A 21,772-nucleotide genomic window follows, 5' to 3' on the forward strand; every position below is an offset into this window, starting at 1 on the left:
CCTAAACTAACTTTAGGTTAGTTGTAACGTTAGTTTAGGTTCGTGTACTGAATTCCTTGGGTCAAACTTTGGGAAAATGTTTTAATTTGTTAACTTCAAAAGTTATGCTGTTTTATTTTTCTTCTTTTTCAGGTTTTGGTTCAGGATAGGTCTAATAAGGCGGTCAAGTGGCGTAACGGAGATTGCGTTCGTCACCAACCCCGGAGCGGCTGGATTCGCCTGTTCGAATCCAGCTCACAGCTCCGGGGTTGTCACCAGCTTGGCTGGCCGTTCACACTAATACAATTGGCAGTATTAGAGGGTGGGAGAAGCTGGCGGGGTAGGTCCGGGTCGTTGTAAACAGCGACTCCTACAGTTCGGTCGGGGCGCCTGCTAAGCGCGGATAGGATCTAAGTGGGATAGTGTGATCCTTCCACACGCTACGCCCTCTCAGTGAGAATCCGCGCTGCCAGGTGAAAAGAAGCGGTTGATTGGCTGGACGTGTGTCGGAGGAAGCACGTGATAGCCTCCACTCTCCCAGACCGACTGTGGGGGGTAAGTGCGCAGCGACCAGGAAGGGGATTGGGAATTGGCATAACGACTAACATTGGGATGGGAGAAAATCAGAGGAAAAAGGAGGGGGAAAAAGATCAATAAAAAGGAAAAGAAAAAGGGATAGGTGTAATAAAGGGTTAAAAATAAACACCATGGGACATTATTCCAACCTGTTACCTGTCAGAATCTTAAAATAGACTAATAGAATTATAGAATAATTCAAGGATTACGAAAAAACAGGTGGTGAAAAAAAATCCACCCTATGCAGGTGGACCTATGTTTCCATCTAGACTATTGTGTTTATAAACAAGAAACCCGTCCATAGGCAATTAGGCATTGGTTATGCTTTTGTACATATTTAAAGATATGCACTCTGAAGCTTAAGTGTCTAATTTTTCCAGGTGTCCCAATACTCACCCTGTGTTTCATTAACATGACACTAACAGATGTAACTGCTTTGATGATTATCTTACAGTAAACATGGGATCGGGTCTTTCGGGTGATGATTCCTTGGCTATAGACAATCCAAAGTGCTTTGCTGAGACTGTTTCTGTTGGAAAGAAAATGTTTCAAGGAACATGCCAACATTATGGGAAATGTGCTTACTGTCTTCTCCAGAGTCAGACAAGAAGATAGCAATTTCCTCTCTGTGCGTTCAGTAGAAAGCTATCCAGCTGAAAGCTAGCCTAGCTTAGCACAAATGAATGGAAGCGGATACAGATCAGATGGCCTAGCTTAAAACTCCAGGAGAAGTGTTTTTGGCCAGCAGCTAGGCTAGCTGATCTGTATCCGCTTCCATTAATTTGTGCTGTGCTAGGCTAGCTTGCAGCCGGATAGTTTTCTACTGAACACACAGAGAGGAAATTCAAAGGATGGTATGAATCTTCTTGGATTCTGGAGAAGACGGTAAGCGCATTTCCCATAATGTCGGCATGTTCCTTTAAGGCAGTAACACACAGTTAGTAGGCCTACTGTTCATAACCAAGCAAAAGTGAGAATAATTGAACTGAAAGAATTTTCTTATTTCATATTCCAAACTGAATCTACATTTCTATGACAACTAATAATAATAATAAATAAATGGTGCATTTATAACGTTTTTTATCCAAAGCGCTTTACAATTTTGTTCCTCACATTCACCCATTCACTCACACACCGATGACAGAGGCAACCATGAAAGGTGCCAACCAGCACATCGGGAGAAATTAGGGGTTAAGTGTCCCGCTGCCCGGGAGGAACGGGAATCGAACCGGGAACCTTCCGACTACCAGACGACTGCTCTACCTCCTGAGCCACTGTCAGCAACTATGTCTTGATCACTTTTGATTCGTGCTTCAATGGCATTTCAGCCAGCTTTACTGTAAATTAGCTTTGAGAATCACACATATCAGTATACCTTGAGGGGTGAAGCAGAGTTTTTTGTCTTCAACAAATCTACAGATTCCACCAGATCCGTTAAGAGGTGCGCTGACCATTACGCTGTAGGTGAGGAGGACAAGAACAATAAGAAACGTATTATAGTGAATGAATGCATTAAATAGTGAATGCAGGAACACAGTGACAGGATGCATCATTCCCCCAAATGTTGTAAAAATGTAACGACTTGTGCCTAAGATATCATGTAAGGGACGAACTATAATAATAATAATATAATTAATATAAACAATGCTGCATATACCTATATATATATATATATATTTATTCTTACCGTGTATATCTGTACATAATGTATCTGTACATACCTGCATATAATCCTTTTTACATATCTGTAGTAGATACTATATCTATATGTATATATCCCTTACCTACTCTTGCTAGTTATGCTGCTGGCCAGTATGACTTACTACCATAGTGTCTTTATACCTCTGTATCACTGTACATATTAATACTATACAGCTCTACATCTGAGCACTATAGCCTACTCAGTAGTACTAATTTATATATTTTATACAGTTTAATCACCTGTACATTGTATATTACTATTGCACTTTACTGTTACATTTGCACTCTGGTTGGATGCCAAAATGTATGTTGTACTGTACTGTGCTGTATAATGACTACATTTGAATCTAATCTAATCTAGCGCCCCCCCTTAGGCCAATTAGGGCCATGTTATGCATTGAATTTCTGTCATAGTCAAATCAGTGGATTGAATTGTCAACGTAGCTCCCTCTTAGGCCCACGCCCACCACTCCAGTGTGATTTTGTAATGGGTGGAATATAATGCTGTCGGCGACCGACAGCGGGTATTATCACCAAAATGGCCCGGCACCCCCTAATTGGCCCCTAATCTGGTCAAATGGTTTGGCCTACCAAATCTAAATAAATATTTGAGCAAAATGACCCACTGGCTATTAACATTTTCAACTAATAACTAACTTTTTGTCAATCCAACAATAATACGATTAGATTAGATTAGATTGTCATTATAAGGCACAAGTACAGTACAACATACATGTATACAGTAACAGGTATAAAGACACTATTGTAGTAGTCATTCTGGCGTAACAGCATAACTAGTAAGTTATATTTTGTTACTGGCTGCGCGTCTTGCTCACCCTGTTGGACTAACTAGTTTATACCTATTGTATACATTGAAAGTATTTCTCATGCACCTTACTATCTATCCAGCCACGCCCACTTCCGGCTACGTATATAACCCTGTGGCGTGGCTGTGCTTCCACTTGAAAAACAAACACTCCTTAAGGTTGGCGGAACGGGACTCGATGGGGAAGAAGGGAAGGAGGAGGTTGGGAATGCCGAAATATCGGATGTGTTGTGGTGGTAGTGTTGACGATTGGAGTTTGGGCGACGATGGTTGTGAGATTTGCGACTTGTGTTCACATGTTGACGAGTTGATGTTATGGGATTTGCCGCATCCGAGCCCTGTTTCCCCCAAGGGTTTGAGGTCGGGAGCCAGAAGTAGGAGTAGGAGTGAACGAAGCATGTCGCCGTTTTCGGGCCCTAGTTCCCCCCAGGGTTCGACGTCGGGAGCCAGGGGGGGTAGAGCAAGCAAGTGCAATTCCAACAGTGATGGCCGTGATGAAGGAGAGGGGATGGCTAGTGATATGGAGTGTAGAGTAGGAGAGGAAAACGAGGGAGAGGTGTGGGAAAAGGTGGGGAAAAAGAGCAGGGAAAGTGGGGGGAAGGGGAGTAAGAGGAAGAAATAGGGGGGAGATAGCTTGAGTGGGTCAGAGGATGAGGGTAGAGAGAAGGTGTTTGTAGGGTTGAATGTAGTGGTGCGATTTGAGGGAGTAGACGGAGTTAGGAACATAGAGCCGAGTCAGCTGTCAAAACTCATTAGAGCACAGTTAGGAGAGGTAAGGTACGGAAAGGTGTTAGACGATGGGAACTTGTTTATAGGGTGTGTAAGTGTAGTGCAGGTAGAGAAGGCAAGGGAAATGAAGAGCATTGGCAAAGTGAAGGTCTGTAGAGTAGTGATAGTAGGGGAGAAAATGGATGGTGGTTGCAAGGGGGTGATTAGTGGAATTCCAATTAAGGTTAGTATGGAGCAGCTGTTAGAAGAGTTGAGGAGTGACAAACGTAATGGGAAAGTTAAGAGTGTAGATATGATGAAGAGAGGTGTAGAGAAGGAGGTGACAGGGACGATAGTTATTCAGTTTGAGGGTGAGGTTAGTCCAAGAGTATTTTTAGGGTTTTTGGCATATAGGGTTAGGGAGTTTGTGCCGAAACCGTTGAGGTGTTACAGGTGCCAGGAGTTTGGTCATATAGCTAGGTCATGTAGGAAGGGACAGAGATGTGGTAGATGTAGTGGGGAGCATGAGTATGGGGAGTGTGACCTGGGAGTGGAGCCGAGGTGTTGTAGTTGTGGTGGGAAGCATAGTGTAGCGTATTTGGGTTGTGAGGCGATGAAGCGAGAGGTAGTGGTCCAGCAGGTGAGAAGGGATGATAGGATTTCGTATGCAGAGGCAGTTAGGAAGGTAGGACAGGGAAAGCAAGGTAAGGAAGGAGAAGGGCATTTGGCAGTAAGGGTAGTGCAGGAGGATCAGGGGAAGCAAGGTGTGGATCAGGGGTTTAGAAAAGGGCATTTGTCAGTAGAGGAAGTACAGGAGGAGAAAGAGAGGGTGTGGGGGGAGAAGTTGGAGATAGTGGCATTTGTGACAAGAGTAGTGAATACAATAGTGATGGTTAGCAGTAGGACAGAGAGGTTAAAGTTAGTAGTTGAAGCAGCAGTACTAGACATGGGTATGAAGGGGTTGACAATGGGGCAAGTATCAAGGGAGTTAGGGAAGTTAGGGAAGAAGGTTGTTGTGAGTGATCAAGTAAGAGAGTTAGGGAAGGTGGTGGTGAGTGTTCAAAAAAGCCAGAGTCAGCCCACAGGAGGCAATGAATGACTCATAGATTAGGGATGGGGTTTTGTTTTGTGTGTTATGGGGTTGAATGGATTGTACAGTATGTGGCGGTATGCGCCTTTTGTTGTCGCGATCTGCCATTAACTCATGGAAGAAGAAGAAGAAGAAGAAGTGCTTCCCCTTCTCGTTCTTTCATTCAAAAGTTTTTTGCTCAGAAGCATCTTGCAGTTTGAGAGTTAGAGATAGTTATTAGTGTGAATTTAGATGACAACGCCACCAGCGCTTGGCCTCCACCGCTCATCGCGGGGGTTCCCTGGACCGGCTGTCATGGCAGTCAGGTGAGCCCTCGCGGCGTGCGGTGGGGAGTTTGAGCCGCCTGGAGGCCGTGGCAGGCCCCTCTCCCGCGGAGTTCAGCCTGGGTAGGCTGCGTCTTCATGGGGCCACCATCCGATTCCTCGCCCGGTGTGTCGGGCCTAGCAACCCCGACCCCACGAGATTGTAACCCTGGAGGAAGAGAGACGGCAGTCCAAGCTTCGTTTTCTCTTCCACAGAAGGACTAAAGGAAAGCAAGAGAAGCGCTTGGTGCTTCCCGCGCGTCACAGAGTTTCTTCAGACCCGCGTTTCCTCTCCGGAAGATGGCTGAAGAGTGACAATGCACGGCGGGCGGCGGTCCATCGAGCAAGACGCGCAAGCCAGTAAAGAAATATAACAAAGGTTATCCTATAACCCTAGTTATATGATTACTGGCAAGCGTCTTGCTTTGCGGCCCTGAGGACCCCTGACTGTTTTTCAAATTAAACTCAGACTCGGAAGGGGGAGCACAGCCACGCCACAGGGTTATATACGTAGCCGGAAGTGGGCGTGGCTGGATAGATAGTAAGGTGCATCAGAAATACTTTCAATGTATACAATAGGTATAAACGAGTTAGTCCAACAGGGCGAGCAAGATGCTTGCCAGTAATCATATAACTAGGGTTATAGGATAACCTTCGATATAGATAATATTAAATGTTGTCTTTTCACCAATACTTACCCCTTTTCTTGACCAGAGGCGAATTGTAAGACTTTGTATCCAAAGAAATGTTTTTTCTCTCCAGCAATGATCTTGGGTTTCGTTATATCAAGGTTGAAAGCTGAGGTAACATAGATGGCTGCAGTTTGGAAACAAAGAAAAAGATGACCATATTATAGAGAATTTCTTTATTTTGTGAGTATAATCAAGACTTGATATACGTATATGATATAAGCAAGAAATTGAAAGTTTACTCTCATGTAATTTCTTTGTTAATGAATAAATAAACACAATTTCTGCAATCACCAAAGGGCATTGTGTTACTTTTTCTTGGTATGGGGGCTTCAGTATTATATTTGTATGGTATTGGTGACTACTGCTTTCCAAATTCAAGTATTTATACTTAGGCTCTATTCCTATATCTCAAACCCTGCCCTCCATTCTCAGAGGGAAGCAACAATTGCGATTGGAAGATCAAGAAAAGAGGGCGGGTTTGAACCAAATCAAAGAATATTACGTTATTAACCTAATCTTTTAGCAAATGTTTATATCAAATTGAATAGCTCTTATTTATTTATTCCATTGTTTATCATATTTGAAAATGAAATATTTAGTTTCAAGAAGGCTATTAAGACAATTTTTTTGTTTACCCCTTTTAATGTATTTGTATGAATGAACATCATTCTGACATTGTATACAGCATGTATACTGTCCCCTGGCATTTCATTTTTTGTTTATATTATAGTGACTGATGGATGTCACTTGAATGCTTTCTGTACTGGATTTTATATACCAGTAATAATGACTAATATCTATGTCTATGTTACTCAGTCAGCTGTAAGAGTTGTACCCTCGCTGCTGACCTGTACAGAACTTGTAAGTCGCTATGGATAAAAGCGTCAGCTAAATGACTAAATTCAATACTCTCCTGATGGTGGGTTTCAGTCAAAATGTGGTTGGTTGGTTCAGGAGCTATCTCCTTGACATACACAGTGTGTTAGGCTTGCTGACTCTGATCCAATTACTTTAGAAAAGGGGGTTCCGGACGCGTCTATTTGAAAGGCAACCGGTTTATGCTTCCGCATTCGCGTTTTGCGCTCTGATTGGCCACTGCTGTTTCTGGTCGCACCAATCGTGTGACGGGCTGACGGCAAGTTATTTCGCCGGTTAAGCTTAGGCACTCTTTCGAAGTTGGTTACGGTTAGAGTTTGTCTTAGAGCATGGCGATAGAACGCCAGCCCTGATTCCAAACTCTAACCTTAACCAACTTCGAAAGAGTCGCCTAAGCTTAACCAGTGATAAACTAGGCGTTAGGTAGTTTGCTGCTGGTCGAGGCGGAAATGGGCGCGTCACGCGATTGGGCGCACATGTCACATGACCAGAAACGTCAGTGGCCAATCAGATTCGCAAAACGCATAAACCGGTTGCCTTTCGAATAGACGCGTTCCGCGTGCTCAAGTAGCACACCACATACTGCGCTGCGTTGCAACACAGCCGTCCCGGGTTCGACTCCCGGACCCGGCGACCTTTGCTGAATGTCTTCCCCCCGTCTATCTCCCATTCTTCCTCTCTCTCTCTCTACCGGACTGCCCGGTAGTAAAAAAAAAACAATAGGGACTTCCGGTTTGCGACGTTCTGGTGAGCAGCCACATGAAAGAGCTCCCGGTCAATGAATATCAAAAAAAGGAAGTAAAACAATTCAAAACGAAATAAAAAGTGAAGAATCGAGGACAAAAGAAAGAAGGAAGAATGAACACCAGGACAAATGAAAGAAAAGCAACCCCAGATGAAGTAAATACACTGATGGAAAAGACTCAACACGAGGCAATTATGCAACAGGTAGAACAAGCTAGCGGGACGCTGAATGTCAATGCAGAGAAGCTACAGGCTAACATACAAACTAGCTTACAAGCTAACATAGACGCTAACCAGGCCACCACGAAAACACCTCCTCATAGATGATATTCTAAAAGGAGTTATTCACACTAGAGGCATCCTATCATTAACATATGATAGAATTCTGACCAGTACAGAAATTATACCCCTAAACGCCAAGAACAAATGGGAGCGGGACCTGGACTGTACCTTTGATGAAGATGAATGGGAATCACTATGTGAGTCTGCACTATCTTTTTCATATAACACTCGACATAAACTTATGCAATTTAACATTCTCCATAGAACCTATTTTACGCCGGAAAGACTTCACAGGATGAATGATGCTATCTCTGACCTTTGCCCTAGGTGCTCAACGGAAACAGGTAGCCTGCTCCACATGTTCTGGGAATGTAACAAACTGAGACCTTACTGGGGCTCAATTTGGGAGATTCTCGAAGAGGTCACAGGGTTTGAGATCCCATGTACACCTAAATTAGCATTATTAGGAGACATGTCTGACATTTCTCCAGATAAGAGAGGCAAGGTGCGGATCATTAAATTGGCCATGATTGCAGGGAACAAGTGTATTGCCATGCTGTGGAAAAGTGCTGAATCCCCCCCATGTCTATGTGGCTTAGTGAAATCTCTTCGTACATGGCATCAGAGAAAATAATGTTCAATCTTAAAGGGGAACTATCTTATAAATGGCCTTTTTGAGTGTTTAGCATTGTTTCCTAGCTATGTGAACTTATATTAATATGATCTATGTCTCAAAATTCTCATATTGGTGCATTCTTCCAATTCTCCTCTCACAATATTCACCCTCACTGAACTGAGTCATCTGAAAATGTGCCTATCTGTGATGTCATAAAGACACTGCTGCATGTTAATGTTGAGATACAAGATGAGCTGCACACAGTGGCACCTGCACCTGCACCTGCACCTGCAGCCCAGGCTCAAAACAGCTCGAGATCTTGAGGTAGAAAAATGCTGTTTTTGAGGACTTGATTAGAAATACAAAACAATGAATAAAAAAATATATATATATTACAGAGGTGTTCCATAGACTCACAGGAATTGTGTAAAAGTGCCCAAATAGTGAAAGAAATAGTAAAATAGTTCCCCTTTAAGAAAAAACCACATCTCTTTGATAAATGCTGGGCTGGGTTTAGGCAATACTTAGAACAGATTACATAGTAGGTTGACGATGTAGGCTATTATTGAAGCTCCCTTTTGTCTTTCTGATGGGTATATATTGCAATGAATGATACTGTAAATGTTATTAGTTGCTCTTTGAAGAGAAAAGATGTAACGTTAGATATTTATTTGTTTGGTGTAGAAGTATGGGCACCTGTTAGACGGGTGTATGGGTTTACAAAATTCTCAAAATGTGTAAAAAAAAAAAAAAAAATGAATTTGTTGAGGTCTGGGGGAGGGGAGGGGGGGTCTGGCCTAGAGTTTTTTTTTTTTTTTTATATATTTTGTATCTATTTTTCTGTAACTCGGGGAGGGGGGGCAGTTGGCAGCATTTCCTTTTGTATGGTTGTTGAACTGTTGAACTGATGCTGTAAAAAAAAAAAAAAAAAAAAACAATAAACATATTGTTTAAAAAAAAAAAGACGTGGTTGTGCAACAACTCACCACAGTCTGGCTTCAATGGAGAAAAATAACCAGTGGATCGTCTGGCTGGGTATAATATGACTGGTTAAGATTAAGAAAAAAATACCAATAAACATATTGTTTAAAAAAAGAAAAACCAGGCCACCACGCAGATTGGATTAGGAGCAATGCGGAGCATACAATGTAACACTGAAAAATCCAACGGAGGTGGCAGTGAAGCGTCGTAGCTACCTGTATGTAGAAATAAAGAAAATTCAGAAAAAGAAAGGAACCAGGTCCCGACAACGTGCAGGAGGCAGCGAGGGACACGGCGCGGAGAGGATGGAAGGTGCCGGGAGGGGAAGGAGAGAGGCCTACGGCCTAGGCCTACGCTGACGCAGAGGATGGAGAGGGCGCGCAGGTGGACCAGAACCGAGAGACGAGGACGAGGAGAGGAGGACGGGAGGAGGAAAAGAGGGGACGTGAACCGATTCAAAGCAGATCAACTATGAAGAACGACAAAGGGACACGAGAAAGGGGCATGCAGGGCCACGGTGATCCAAGGAAAGATACAAGACAAAATCAACGTGAATGAGTACCCAATACAAACATACACACGGGGGAACCTGGATGAGAATAGATACAACAGAGGAAAGATAAGTGAACAGTTACCCCAAGTAGTATAAAACTATAACACCAGAATTTAGAATAATTAACACTATGATTTACAATACACACGTTATAGACAAACAATTTGAAATTTATTTTAAAAAAGGGACACGCTGATTAGGAAACATATTGGGGAATAATACACGATGGACTGGTATGAAGGAACTACAGGATTACACGTGACACACAATACAAATGAACATGTGCATAAGAAAGACAAATTCATTCAGAATATTAGGATACGGGTTACCACAAACGGGACTGGTGCTTTACTTAGGAGACCTGACACACAAGGGAATACAAGGGGGGGACAAGTATATAATAAAGATAATGTTGATAGCGGCCAGAAAAGCAATAACAAGACTGTGGTACAAAGAAGACCCACCGACAATAGCACAATGGGTAGGAATAGTAGGGGAGATACAGGATATGGAGAGGATAACACACATGCTGAGGTTACAGGAAGAGAAATTTGGAGAAAGATGGGGAAAGTGGGAGGATTACAAGGGGAACGAAAACGACATCACAAAGGAAGAACCAAATGCAACACAAGAGGGCGAAGGGTAAAGGAGGAAAGAGGTTCAAGGAGGGTCTCTGAACCCATGTCACAAAATGCTGCTTTAGTTAGCTTATATAAAATATATATATATATAATTTTTTTTTAATATAGTTTACATTCTTTTTCATCTGTGCATCTGTGTTATATATATATATATATTTTTTTAAATGTCTCCCTCTTCTCCTTCTCACTCCCTCTAAAGGCCTCTACATGCTACAGCAACTTCAAAGCAACTGCAACACAACATCGGCGCGATTTCAGCGCGGTTGTTTTAGAGGGTCTTGTAGACTGTGTTGCTTGGACGTTGCGTACATGTCCCCAGAATCTAATCTGAACAACCGTTGCGTTGATATTGCGTAGCAGTGATTGGTTGGTTAGCGAATGGGGGCGGGGCTGTCATAGAATAATATTAGTCCCGCAGAGAATAATATCCTCCATTGTTGAAGCCAGCGTTGACGCTAAATAATCAGCGTCACATAGCTCGCCTTTTTCTGAAAACCCAAGCACATATTGTTCCATAGCACACGCCTTCAGTTGATCATGACAAATCCTCTCTTACCTTGACGATTAAAAAGCCTCCATAATTTAGTAAATAAAGATGTAGCCAGCCAGCTAGCATTGGGTCTATTCAAAATGCTAGCTACATAGCTAACCAAGTAAATACAATGGTATCCGTCCTGAGGTAACGTTAAATACAACGTTTGCTAGTCGAAATGACTGGACACACACAGGGACAAGTTAAACATCAATCAAGTAATTTATTCCAATAGGTAGTTTGAGCTGCATGTGAGCCGAGGTCCTCTCCATTGGAAACTAATGATGTTACGGTAACGTTAGCTCGAAAAGCACAGAAAGTGAAGCTGCTAGCAACAGACACTATAACACTTCCGGTCGGGGGTTTTCAAAATAAAAGAGCGACGTCTAAAATCACCGGAAATACGTTTATTTTGTACATTATCCAAAGTTAACACGAACCTAAACTAACTTTAGATTAGTTTAGGTTCGTGTAACGTTAGATATTGTAAAAAATAAACGTATTTACGGTGCTTTTAGACTCGCTCTTTTATTTTGAAACCCCCCGCCCGGAAGTAAAAATTATGCTTATTTTTCTGCTTTTATCAATGGGTTGGTTGAGAAGGGAAGCGTCATCTATCTAGGGAACCTAGCTACATACGGGGTACAATGTTACATAGGCTGCGCGTTGATTTTGCAGAAGCATAAAGGTAGAGTGTCTGCAACACCGTTGCTTTGTCGATGTTGTGTCGAAGTTGCTTTGAATTTGCTGTAGCATGCAGAGGCCTTTACACACTGTCAGACTCACTGTGCTCACTGCAGCTAGTATAGGAGAGAGGCAGTGGGTAGGTCTCTTTCTCCAGGCTTCCAGCATTATAGAGTCCAAATCCGATCCTAGCCAATCAGATTCGAGCTGACTGCCACACCCTAAAAGTTTAAAACGGAGCTGGGAGGAAAACACTCAGCATATTTTCCCCCCTGGAGGCGGGGCAGGTCAGAAGTTCACGTTTCCACCTGACTACCTAACGTGACATCCCATTAGTAGTATAAAACTGTCTGGCGTCACTCAGTCTAGTAGTCTACTACAAACATGTCTGAACATCATCCCCTCGCGGGATTGATTGAAAATGTTATTAACAGAGCGGGCACGTTCGAATCCTCTATTAGTGTATCTAACATTTAGCACTTTAATAGCAACTTATTTTCGCCGGCGGGACATTTACTGAGGACCAGCAGAGCACACCACTGTGGATATTATGATTTAACAAATCTATCTGGCAAGAGGAGGACCACATTATTGACCAGGTAAGCACTGAGCAGCCTGACTGACTAACTAACGTTATCAGGCAAGCTTGTAGACCCTTTCATGACTGCAATGCAAGCCAGGGGCTGGAATACGCAGTCACTTATTCCTCCGTAGTAGCCAGGTTAATGTGCACCATCAAGCACTGCTTAAAAGCTAGCGGTGGGTCCAAAATATATCGGATATAAATGTCAAAGGTACCCAGCGTTCCATTAGGGTTTCACACACAGATGCGGCGGGGTTTGAAAGCTCGACGTTGCTAATAAACATTTTAAATCATTTTTATAAACGAGTAAAACTGAGGCTGAAATGGCTGCTTCCGCATTTTACAGTAGGAGCGCTCTGATGGCCGCGCCGCGCAACAGACATGTGAATGAATGAATGAATGAAAACTTTATTTAACAGATTGCAGAATGGGTACAATACAGTACGGCTCAATACACACAATTGTTAAGGGGATGCAGACCAGAGAAATACGTTTGTCTTGTCACGTTTGTCTAATAGACAGTCATATTCTCTCCCGGCCGTATGTATATTTCTCTCCCACCCACCCACCCCCTCCTAATGTACAGTCCCCTCCCCATCATATGTATATACTCTGTCAGGATCTATGGTTAACAGTACTGTATATTTGATGTCATGATGTCTTGTATGTCATAAATGTCACTATGAATTGAAAATGGGGGACCCTGATGTAAACAAGACAAACGTCTTTCTCTGGTCTGCATCCCCTTATACAATTGTGTGTATTGAGCCGTACTGTATTGTACCCATTCTGCAATCTGTTAAGAAAGTTTGACTGGCCGCCGAGCCATACTGTAGTGTACATGGTGACTGCTTGACTTAAAAAAAAAAAAAAAAAAATATTAATAAAAATATTTAATAATTTTTTTTTAATAAATTTTTTTGGCTTCCCCTGTTATTTTACCCACGCGACGCCACTGCAAATGTTGTCTTTTTTCTTTGAGTTATGTTAGAATTTGAGTTATAATAGAATAGCAGTTTCTTTAAATATGCACATGCATGAGCTTCCGGTGAGTGTGAGAGAGACGCTTCTGCTGTTCTCCCCAAACCCCACAGAGAAAATGTTAGTTTAAACACTACTTATAGTCAACAAAGTTTTAATCCATGGTAGAGTTGAAGTAACCCTAATAATGTCAACCAACGAGGAAAAGAAGAAGAAAGGACAAGGACGCGCCGCAATTGAAACTCGCTCAGCGACAAACAAACAGGACGACGCCGACGTTGAACTTGAACCTGGCGCTGCGGGTGGTCGCGGCGAGGAAAGTCAATGGGAAAACATCGCTGCCCGTGTGGTTCGCGATGTGACTGAAAAGATAAGTGCCCTGATGGACCTAAAGCTTACTGCCCTGACTGCAACACTGGAGGGCTTTAATAGCCGACTGTCAGACAATACCAAACGCATTACAGAGGCGGAATCCCGCATCTCAGCGGCCGAGGACAACTCATCAACAATAGAAAACAGACTGAAAAAGCTGGAAAAAACAGTGACGACTCTGCAACAGCGGGCGGAAGATGCCGACAATCAAAGCCGACGTGAAAGCGTTTGTATTATGGGTTTGAAAGAGGGGACAGAGGGCACACAACCTGTTAAATTCTTCGAGACCTGGCTTCCAACTCTGCTTAATATCGATACAGAAAAAGGCAGTGTGAAGATTGACAGGTGTCGCAGGGCTGCAGGAGACATCCAGCCTGATAAAACCAGACCTGTGGTCATAAAATTTCAAACTATGCGAGATGCACAACGAATTATGACAGCAGCACGGGCGAAAGGCGTACTGAACTACGAGGGCAATAAACTTCTGATCAGACCAGACATCTCTTATCAGACCAGGATGGAAAGACGTAAATACAACACCGTGTGTGATCAGCTCATCAAAAAAGGGATACGATTTAAAATGCGCTTCCCTTCGAGACTAACTATTACACACAACGGCGAGGACCACTCTTTCAAGACCCCACAAGAAGCGGAAGACTTTCTGAAAGGCATGGATTGAAGGTACTGCCCACCCAACACATTCTTTTTGATCTGTTTTTGCTGGCATGACGGCATAGATGAACTGGAGGAACCCCCCCCCCCCCTTCTGTCCCAATGTGTGTTTTGTAATGTAAGTAACTGTATGTGAAAAATCTTTTAAAAAACCAATAAAAATATCAAAAGAGATAAATATGCACATGGACATTAAAAAATGTTGGACATGAAGAGAGGCTTGGAGAATCTCCATTGGGGGTATCTCCGTCACTAGGGGGGGGCTTCTCCAATAGGAGAGCTGATTCCCCCCCAAACCGCCAACGGGGGCAAAAAGTGCTAACCATATAGCTTATTTTATTTTCATTAAATTTTTTCTTATGGTGTTGTCAGTTTTATTTTTTAAGTCATGTTAGCATAAATGTATATAGTGATATCAGTGACATGGGAGGTACAGAGGTGGGCAGGCTGAGTTCAGTGGGGGGGAATGTCGGGGGGAGGGGCCATCGTTCCGGCGGTTCGACCCGGGATAGGGGGATCGGTATGGGTGGGGTGGGGTTTCCTGGGGCCCTCTGCCGCCGTGGCCTGGGCGGTCTGGTCACCAGGCCGGGGGGACACCGGGCTTGGGGTTGCAGGGGTCGGGGGGCCATTGAGGTGTGGTGCTTTGGCCTTCTGCGGGCCTGGGCTTGGGGTTCTCGTGGGCCTGGGGGTCGGGTGGGGGCTCTGGGTGCTCGGCTCCGCGCATGGTGGACCAGGATATGGGGGTGCTCTGTTTCTCGGGGAGGAGGGCGGGAGGGAGGGGTTTCTCTTATGGGGGTCAGAGCGGCTGAGCTTTGCCCGGTGGGGTCTTGTGTGTTGCGGGGTCAGTGTGCGGGGGGTGGGGCTCTCGGTGACATGGGAGGTAGCGGGCTTGGCTCGGTGGGGGGGAGTCTCGGTCCCTCCCCTCTACTGGGCCTGGCCCAATTAATTCAAGGGACCCGTGTCGCTGGGGGCCCGGCTCCGCGCGCATCGGCCTAGGATATGGGGGAGTTCTACGGGCTTAACTCAGGGGGGGGATGTCGGGGGGGGGGGAATGCTCGGCCCCGCGTGGGACGGACCTGGGATGTGGGGGAACCCTATTTCTGGGGGTGGATGGTGGGAGGGGGGGGTCCCCCTTATGGGGGTCTGGGAGGCTGAACGCAGCCATATTCAAGGGGCCCATGTTAGTGCATTGTTGTGTTATGGATGTCATTGTAAGTATTGTCTAAGTGTTGTTTGTCTATAAATGTTAATAAAAATTTAAGTTTAAAAGAAAAAGATTTAAATAAAAAATAAATCTACCAAAAACATAATTTAAAAAGAAAAGGGGGTTCCACAAGGTTACATTTTGGGTCTGCTTCTTTCTCTATTATATGTAAATAACATCTGTGATCATTTAACTCACTCCCGGTACCATATACAGTATATGCTGATCAGGGACGTGCACAGGACTTTAGAGGGGCAGGTGCTCAAAGGCTGAAAAGGGCACTACACTTGTGTGTATATATTAACCGAGCGCACGATTTTTTAAGGGCCCTTTTCGGGCGGGGGGCCCCCTTTTTATGCTTTTTGGGGGGTTTTGGTGATCAAATATTGAATATTGAACTATAATAATCAGTGCAGGAGCTCACTTATCCTTGAAAGACACTTTTATCACTGACTTAAAAGGCCCATACATCTCCATAAATGTTCAGGGGGGAGGGAATAAGTGCTTACCCTACAGACCCCAAGAAGTGCTGTATATTCTGTATTGTTTAATATAAATGCATTTTTTTATTCCAATCCCGATTTCTATTTGAGATTCCCAAATCCCATCGGACTTGACTTCTTTGTGTCCCTCAATGAGTGTAATACCAGCATTCAACAGCGGTTTCTATCATCATCATCATCACCACCCACGCTATGCATAAAATATATAGGTCCGCGGAGAGGCACGCTGAGGAGGCCGTGCAAACTGCAATGGAATATGGGGCATCTCTCTCTCTTTACCTAATATTTTGATTCTATCCTGACATTTTTCAGTTGGAAGGGCAGTCTATATGCGTAACTGTAAAAAAAAAAAAGAAAAAAAGAAAAAGAAATTCAAAAAGGGCACTTTTTTGATGAGGCTCAAAAAGGCAGGTGCTCAGGCACCCCTTGGCCTCTATGTGTGCACGTGCCTGATGCTGATGATAGTTATGTATTCGTGTGCTCCTTCTCTTGAGGCTGCTGTCACAAATGTACAGTCTGATTTTGCCTCCTTGCAGCATGCTATTGAATGGTAGCAAAACAAAGGCAATGGTATTTGCTCCAACTAGGTCAACTGCCTCTCCCCCCTCTATTTTCACCATTGAGGGTTGTTCTATTGAGGTTGAAACGTAAAAATACATTGGCATCTGGCTGGACAAGAACCTAGATTTTAAACATCATATTGATGCTTTAATCAAAAAACTTAAATTCCCTTTTTTTCTATAGGGTTAAATCATGCTTTTCCCCCACCTCCCGTAAACGGGTGGTTATGGCCCTTTTTTTTGGTCACAATTAGATTATGGCGACATAGTTATAGATTTGCTTGTCCTACTGCCTTAGCCAACCTCGACCCGCTTTACCATGCCACTCTGAGATTTAGCTCCAACTCACCATATATGGACGCATCACTGTACACTTTATTCACTATTGGTTGGACTTCACTGGCTACTCGCAGGTTGCAGCACTGGTATGTTCTCATATATAAGGCTGTTCTTGGTAAACTTCCATGGTACATCAGTTCCAAGCTTGAATTCATTCAAAACTCCCTCAATCTCAGATCCAGCACCTGGATGCGCTTTAACATACCGCCTGAGGCAAGTAAAAGAAGCCTATTTTATTTTGGTCCTTGGTCCTGGAGTGACGTCCAGACACGTCTCAAATTGGCCTCCCCGATCTCTTTGTGTTGCTTCAAACTAAAAATATCGGAAATCGTTGCCACCGGCTGCTCCTGCTTTGATGTTGAATTTAAAATGTTGGTGTTATTGTGCTTGTATTTTATTAAACTGAATTTGACTTTTCATTAAAAAAAAATTCGGTTGTATGGTAGTCTACTACTGTATATGTATTGTGCCTTGTTGTATTGTCATAATTCGTGCTTGCCTTCTTGGCCAGATCACCCTTGAAAAAGAGATCTCAGTCTCAATGGGTTTTTATTTTTGGTTAAATAAAGGTTTGATGAAATGTAAAATGTAAAGATTTATTCAAATTAAAATAAAAAGGTTGAGGACAAAGATTTAAGAAACTTAAGGCGAGACAGCACCCCCAAAATCGCCTTTTTGCTTTTTTTCGACGATATTGAGATTTTGTTATATTTTGCTTCCTAAACATGTCTTCTATGAAACTAGTGACAATAAAACGTCAATAACACACATTTAGTTGTTTATTTGACTTCATTTTGCCTGATTGCATCCATAAATGTGCACATATTTAATGGGGAAGTGCCTCATTTGCATATATAAACATAAAATTCAGAAAACTTGCAATATATTTCTTCTTAGTTTATATGTACATAACAAACTGGGAAAGTTTCATAGTGATATCTATTCAAAAAAGATTTGCCTAGTACTACACTGTTACTACACTGTTTGTTTGTAGCCTGTGTGTAGTTCTGTTCAGTTCAATAACATCATTATTATTATGTTATTATGTTATTCAGTTATCAGACATGTGTTTAGGTTGTCTATTACTAATGGTTTGATTGGGTGTTGTGTTTGTAAATAGCTGTTTCAAAAAAAAATGTATGGCATTTTACAATACAAAACTTTGAGGTAGTTTTCTGAAAAAATAGTTTTTATGCATTTTACTTACACACAAAGTCTTGGAACTCCATTTCCCTAGTATACACACACCAAACTTTCCACAGTTCTTCCCATCCATATTATGCTTCTTTCTATAGAAAGGTTTGTTGATATATATCATTCACAGCCGGGTTTATAGTACATTTTTATACCAAAACTAGGTGATTTTTTTTTTTTTATGACAGTAGACAGTATTTCCTGATGTATGGGCTGATAAGAGGACATAGCCACAAAGTCTTTTTATACAAGTTTCGTTTTGAATGTATCAACAAAATGAAACCAAGTTTTTGAATCTGGCATTATCCATTTTGGTGATGCGAGTCTTGGCAATACATGCACATATGTGCATATTTAATGCGGGAAGTGCCTCATTTGCATATATAAACATAAAATTCAGAAAACTTGCAATATATTTTTTCTTAGTTTATATGTACATAACAAACTGGGAAAGTTTCATAGTGATATCTATTCAAGTATCCCCCCCCACCTATTAGGGGGTGCTGTCTCGCCTTAAGGTTGAAATTAAGGCCATATTGTACTCTCGACGAACAAAGGATCTTTCTACAACAAGTATCATATTTACAAAAATACATTTCTCATTTTATCCAGTGATTAGTCTTATTAGTCGATGGTTAGCTTTTAATCATCATCGCCAAGCTGACAACCTCCAAGGGCACACGCACACCCACACCATTTCCTTGCTCAGATCAATCACATTTAATATTTTCTGCTTGTATATTAAAGGCCAAATTCAGAAGTTATTTTCCAAAAGGATCAAGTCGTTTTCTCAGCGCAATCCATGCTATTCATCATGGCATTACTTGCAGCTCTGGCTACTTAGCCACAAACTAATACAATGTAAATTAGGCCACACTCCTGTCACGCTGGTGTGTATCTAGTATGAAAAACAGCATGGATTGTCCTGAGACTCAACCGATTAGCAACGACATCATTGATAAGTAGGAAATAGGATTCCAAAACATCTGAAGCTACACTTTAACATTTACCTCAATGATATTTCAATAAGTAAAAAGTCTCAGGCAGCACTTACCCATGGCTACCATAGAGGTGAGCAGGAGCGGATGTCCCTCCCCGTACATCTTGCTCTTTTCACTGTAGATGTCAGCAACCGGTATCACCCATACATTACGATAATGTGCGTCTCTGCACCATTTCCCGTTAGCTTATTCTGATAGGGCGTGTTCGTTCAGCTGTGGTTTGTGACATCCAGGTTCTCACATGTTGACACATTTCCTCTTTTCTTCTGGTCTTCTGGTTGTTCCTTTTTCACTTCTACTTTCAACTGTCCCTGTAGGAACCCTTATATGAAAGTTGCGAGTTTCACACTACATGATATTACTGATATCAGTCTGCATTGTTTTCTCATGTGTCTCATGAGTTGAAATAAATACGTCATAATAATATGTGTCATGCCTTGTGTGTCTATGTATTCCTATAAATCCTGGATCACCCTTGCTAAATACTCGAGCACCCCCATAGCAACCCATAGCACTCCCATAGCACCCCATAGCACAACCCATAACACCCTCATATCACTCCCATATCACCCCATAGTACAACCAATAGCACCCCATATCACTCCCATAGCACCACATAGTACAACCAATAGCACCCCATATCACACCCATAGCACCACATAGAAAAACCCATAGCACTCCAATATCACTCCCATAGCACAACCCATGACACTCCCATAGCACCCTCATATCACTCCCATAGCACAGCCCATAGCACCCTCATATCACAATCCATAGCACCCTCATATCACTTCAATAGCACCCCCATAGCATCCCATAGCACAACCCATAGCACCCCATATCACTCCCATAAGATAGGATAGGTACTTTATTGATCCCCTTGAGGAAATTCCAGTGACATACACATACAGCTCATCGTCTCATTAACAACATCATATCACAATCATTAAATTTTTTTTTTTTTTTTTTTTTACTTTATTTTTTTGCGTTTATCGCTTTTCTGGTCAAGCATGACCGACAGAAACAGGTTGAAACGGGATGTAGAGCAGGGGAAGACATTCTGATAAATGACGGCGGGTCCGGGAATCGAACTCGTGTCCACCAGATCCGTGACGAGCACGGTTTTCCCCGACGCAGAAATAGCGCCGAGATATGCGGTGAGCTACTGGAGCTCCCAATCATTACATTTTTACAGTAACAACGGCACAACATAAATTCAAACAGGCATGTACATTTGTCACACATGTCGACTACAGAATGCCTGAGACACCATATGCGATTGTCGGCTGCAGCAACACCGGGGTGTCGTTGCATCACAATAGCACAGCCCATAGCACTCCCATAGCACCCTCATATCACCCTCATATCACTCCCATAGCACCCCCATAGCACCACCATAGCATTCAAAACAGAGTGATGCACAAAATAACTGCACAAAAGAAAATAATAATTTAAAACAATGAATAAAGTGTGCATGAAATAATAGGGGGAAGAAAACGTTAGGAACTTGTTACATTCACCCACACAAGGGCTGAGGACTCACCCCCCCGTCCCCTCCCTCTCTCTCACTCACACACTCTCCCAGCTCTCTTTCTCTCTTGCCCCTTCCTCATCTCTCTCACACTCGCACACTCACTCACGCACGCACACACACACACACACACACACACACACACCCACACACACACACACACACACCCACACACACACGCACACACACACACACTTTGAGTCAGAAACAAACATAGTATCAATGAGAGTATCAATAATACACCTGAGTGAAGTCTAGTAAAATATATATATTTATTTTTTATTTTTTATATAAAAATTTTAATTGTGCGTAAAAAAAAATTGTGGCGTTAAAATAATTGTGCGTTAACTTTGACAGCCTTAATATTTGTATCTGCTTTTTCACTTTTTATGTGACACGTTGAGGTAAACAAAGCATCTAGCACAGGGGTGGCCAACCCGCGGCTCGCGAGCCGCATGCGGCTCTTTGCCTGTCAATGTGCGGCTCTTCCATCCAAAAAAAAATAAAATAAAAAATATTATAATTTTTTTTTTTTTTACTTTTTTTTTTTTTATGTCACTCATTCCACAAGGACGTAGAATAAACATTTAATTTCTTTTTTAAATGGTCCATTTGCATGTTCTTGGTATCTGAATCTAGGGAATTTCTCCACCATTTTTCATCATATTGCAACACCGTTTTTTGCAAGACGTTCACAGAAAGGTAGAGAAACTAACTGCGTTCTGTTTTATGGCAATAATGTTCAGGTTTGTGGGAGATAATCCCAAAAAATAAGAGAAATAAAAAAGTTAATCCAGAAGTCAGATGATTGACAGAGGCTGGTGTGAGCTGGGTAGGGTCGTTTTTCAAAATTTGAAAGCCCTGAGTCTCTTCCTTCAAAAGACTACACTCACTTTTGGATGTTCCACTTCCTCCTGTCAATATGCGCCGGTTTCCGACTCAATGCCCTGAGATTTCTATAATCTTATATTTCACTAATAACAGTTAAAATAATTGGTAAACAAACGTAATGCTGAAAATATACACTTTTACTGTATATCTCGGGCTTA

The 21,772-nt window shown here is 42.6% G+C and overlaps 1 protein-coding gene across 1 annotated transcript in view; it reads right to left on the reverse strand.

Moving 5' to 3' along the window:
- The window catches only part of LOC311231530 (integrin alpha-X), a 69,404-nt gene extending 50,084 nt beyond the window's left edge, over positions 1-19,320 (reverse strand). The window contains exons 1-4 of the mRNA XM_084318147.1: positions 19,246-19,320; positions 5,881-5,998; positions 1,931-2,013; positions 1,008-1,084 (exon numbers count right to left, since the gene is read on the reverse strand). Of these exons, the coding sequence (XP_084174273.1) occupies positions 1,008-1,084; positions 1,931-2,013; positions 5,881-5,998; positions 19,246-19,294 (327 nt within the window). The 5' untranslated portion in view covers positions 19,295-19,320. The remainder of the gene's footprint in view (positions 1-1,007; positions 1,085-1,930; positions 2,014-5,880; positions 5,999-19,245) is intronic.
- Between the last annotated feature and the right edge of the window lie 2,452 nt (positions 19,321-21,772).

Source organism: Notolepis coatsorum (assembly GCF_963971535.1).
Source record: "Notolepis coatsorum genome assembly, chromosome: 7".
Lineage (NCBI taxonomy): Eukaryota > Metazoa > Chordata > Actinopteri > Aulopiformes > Paralepididae > Notolepis > Notolepis coatsorum.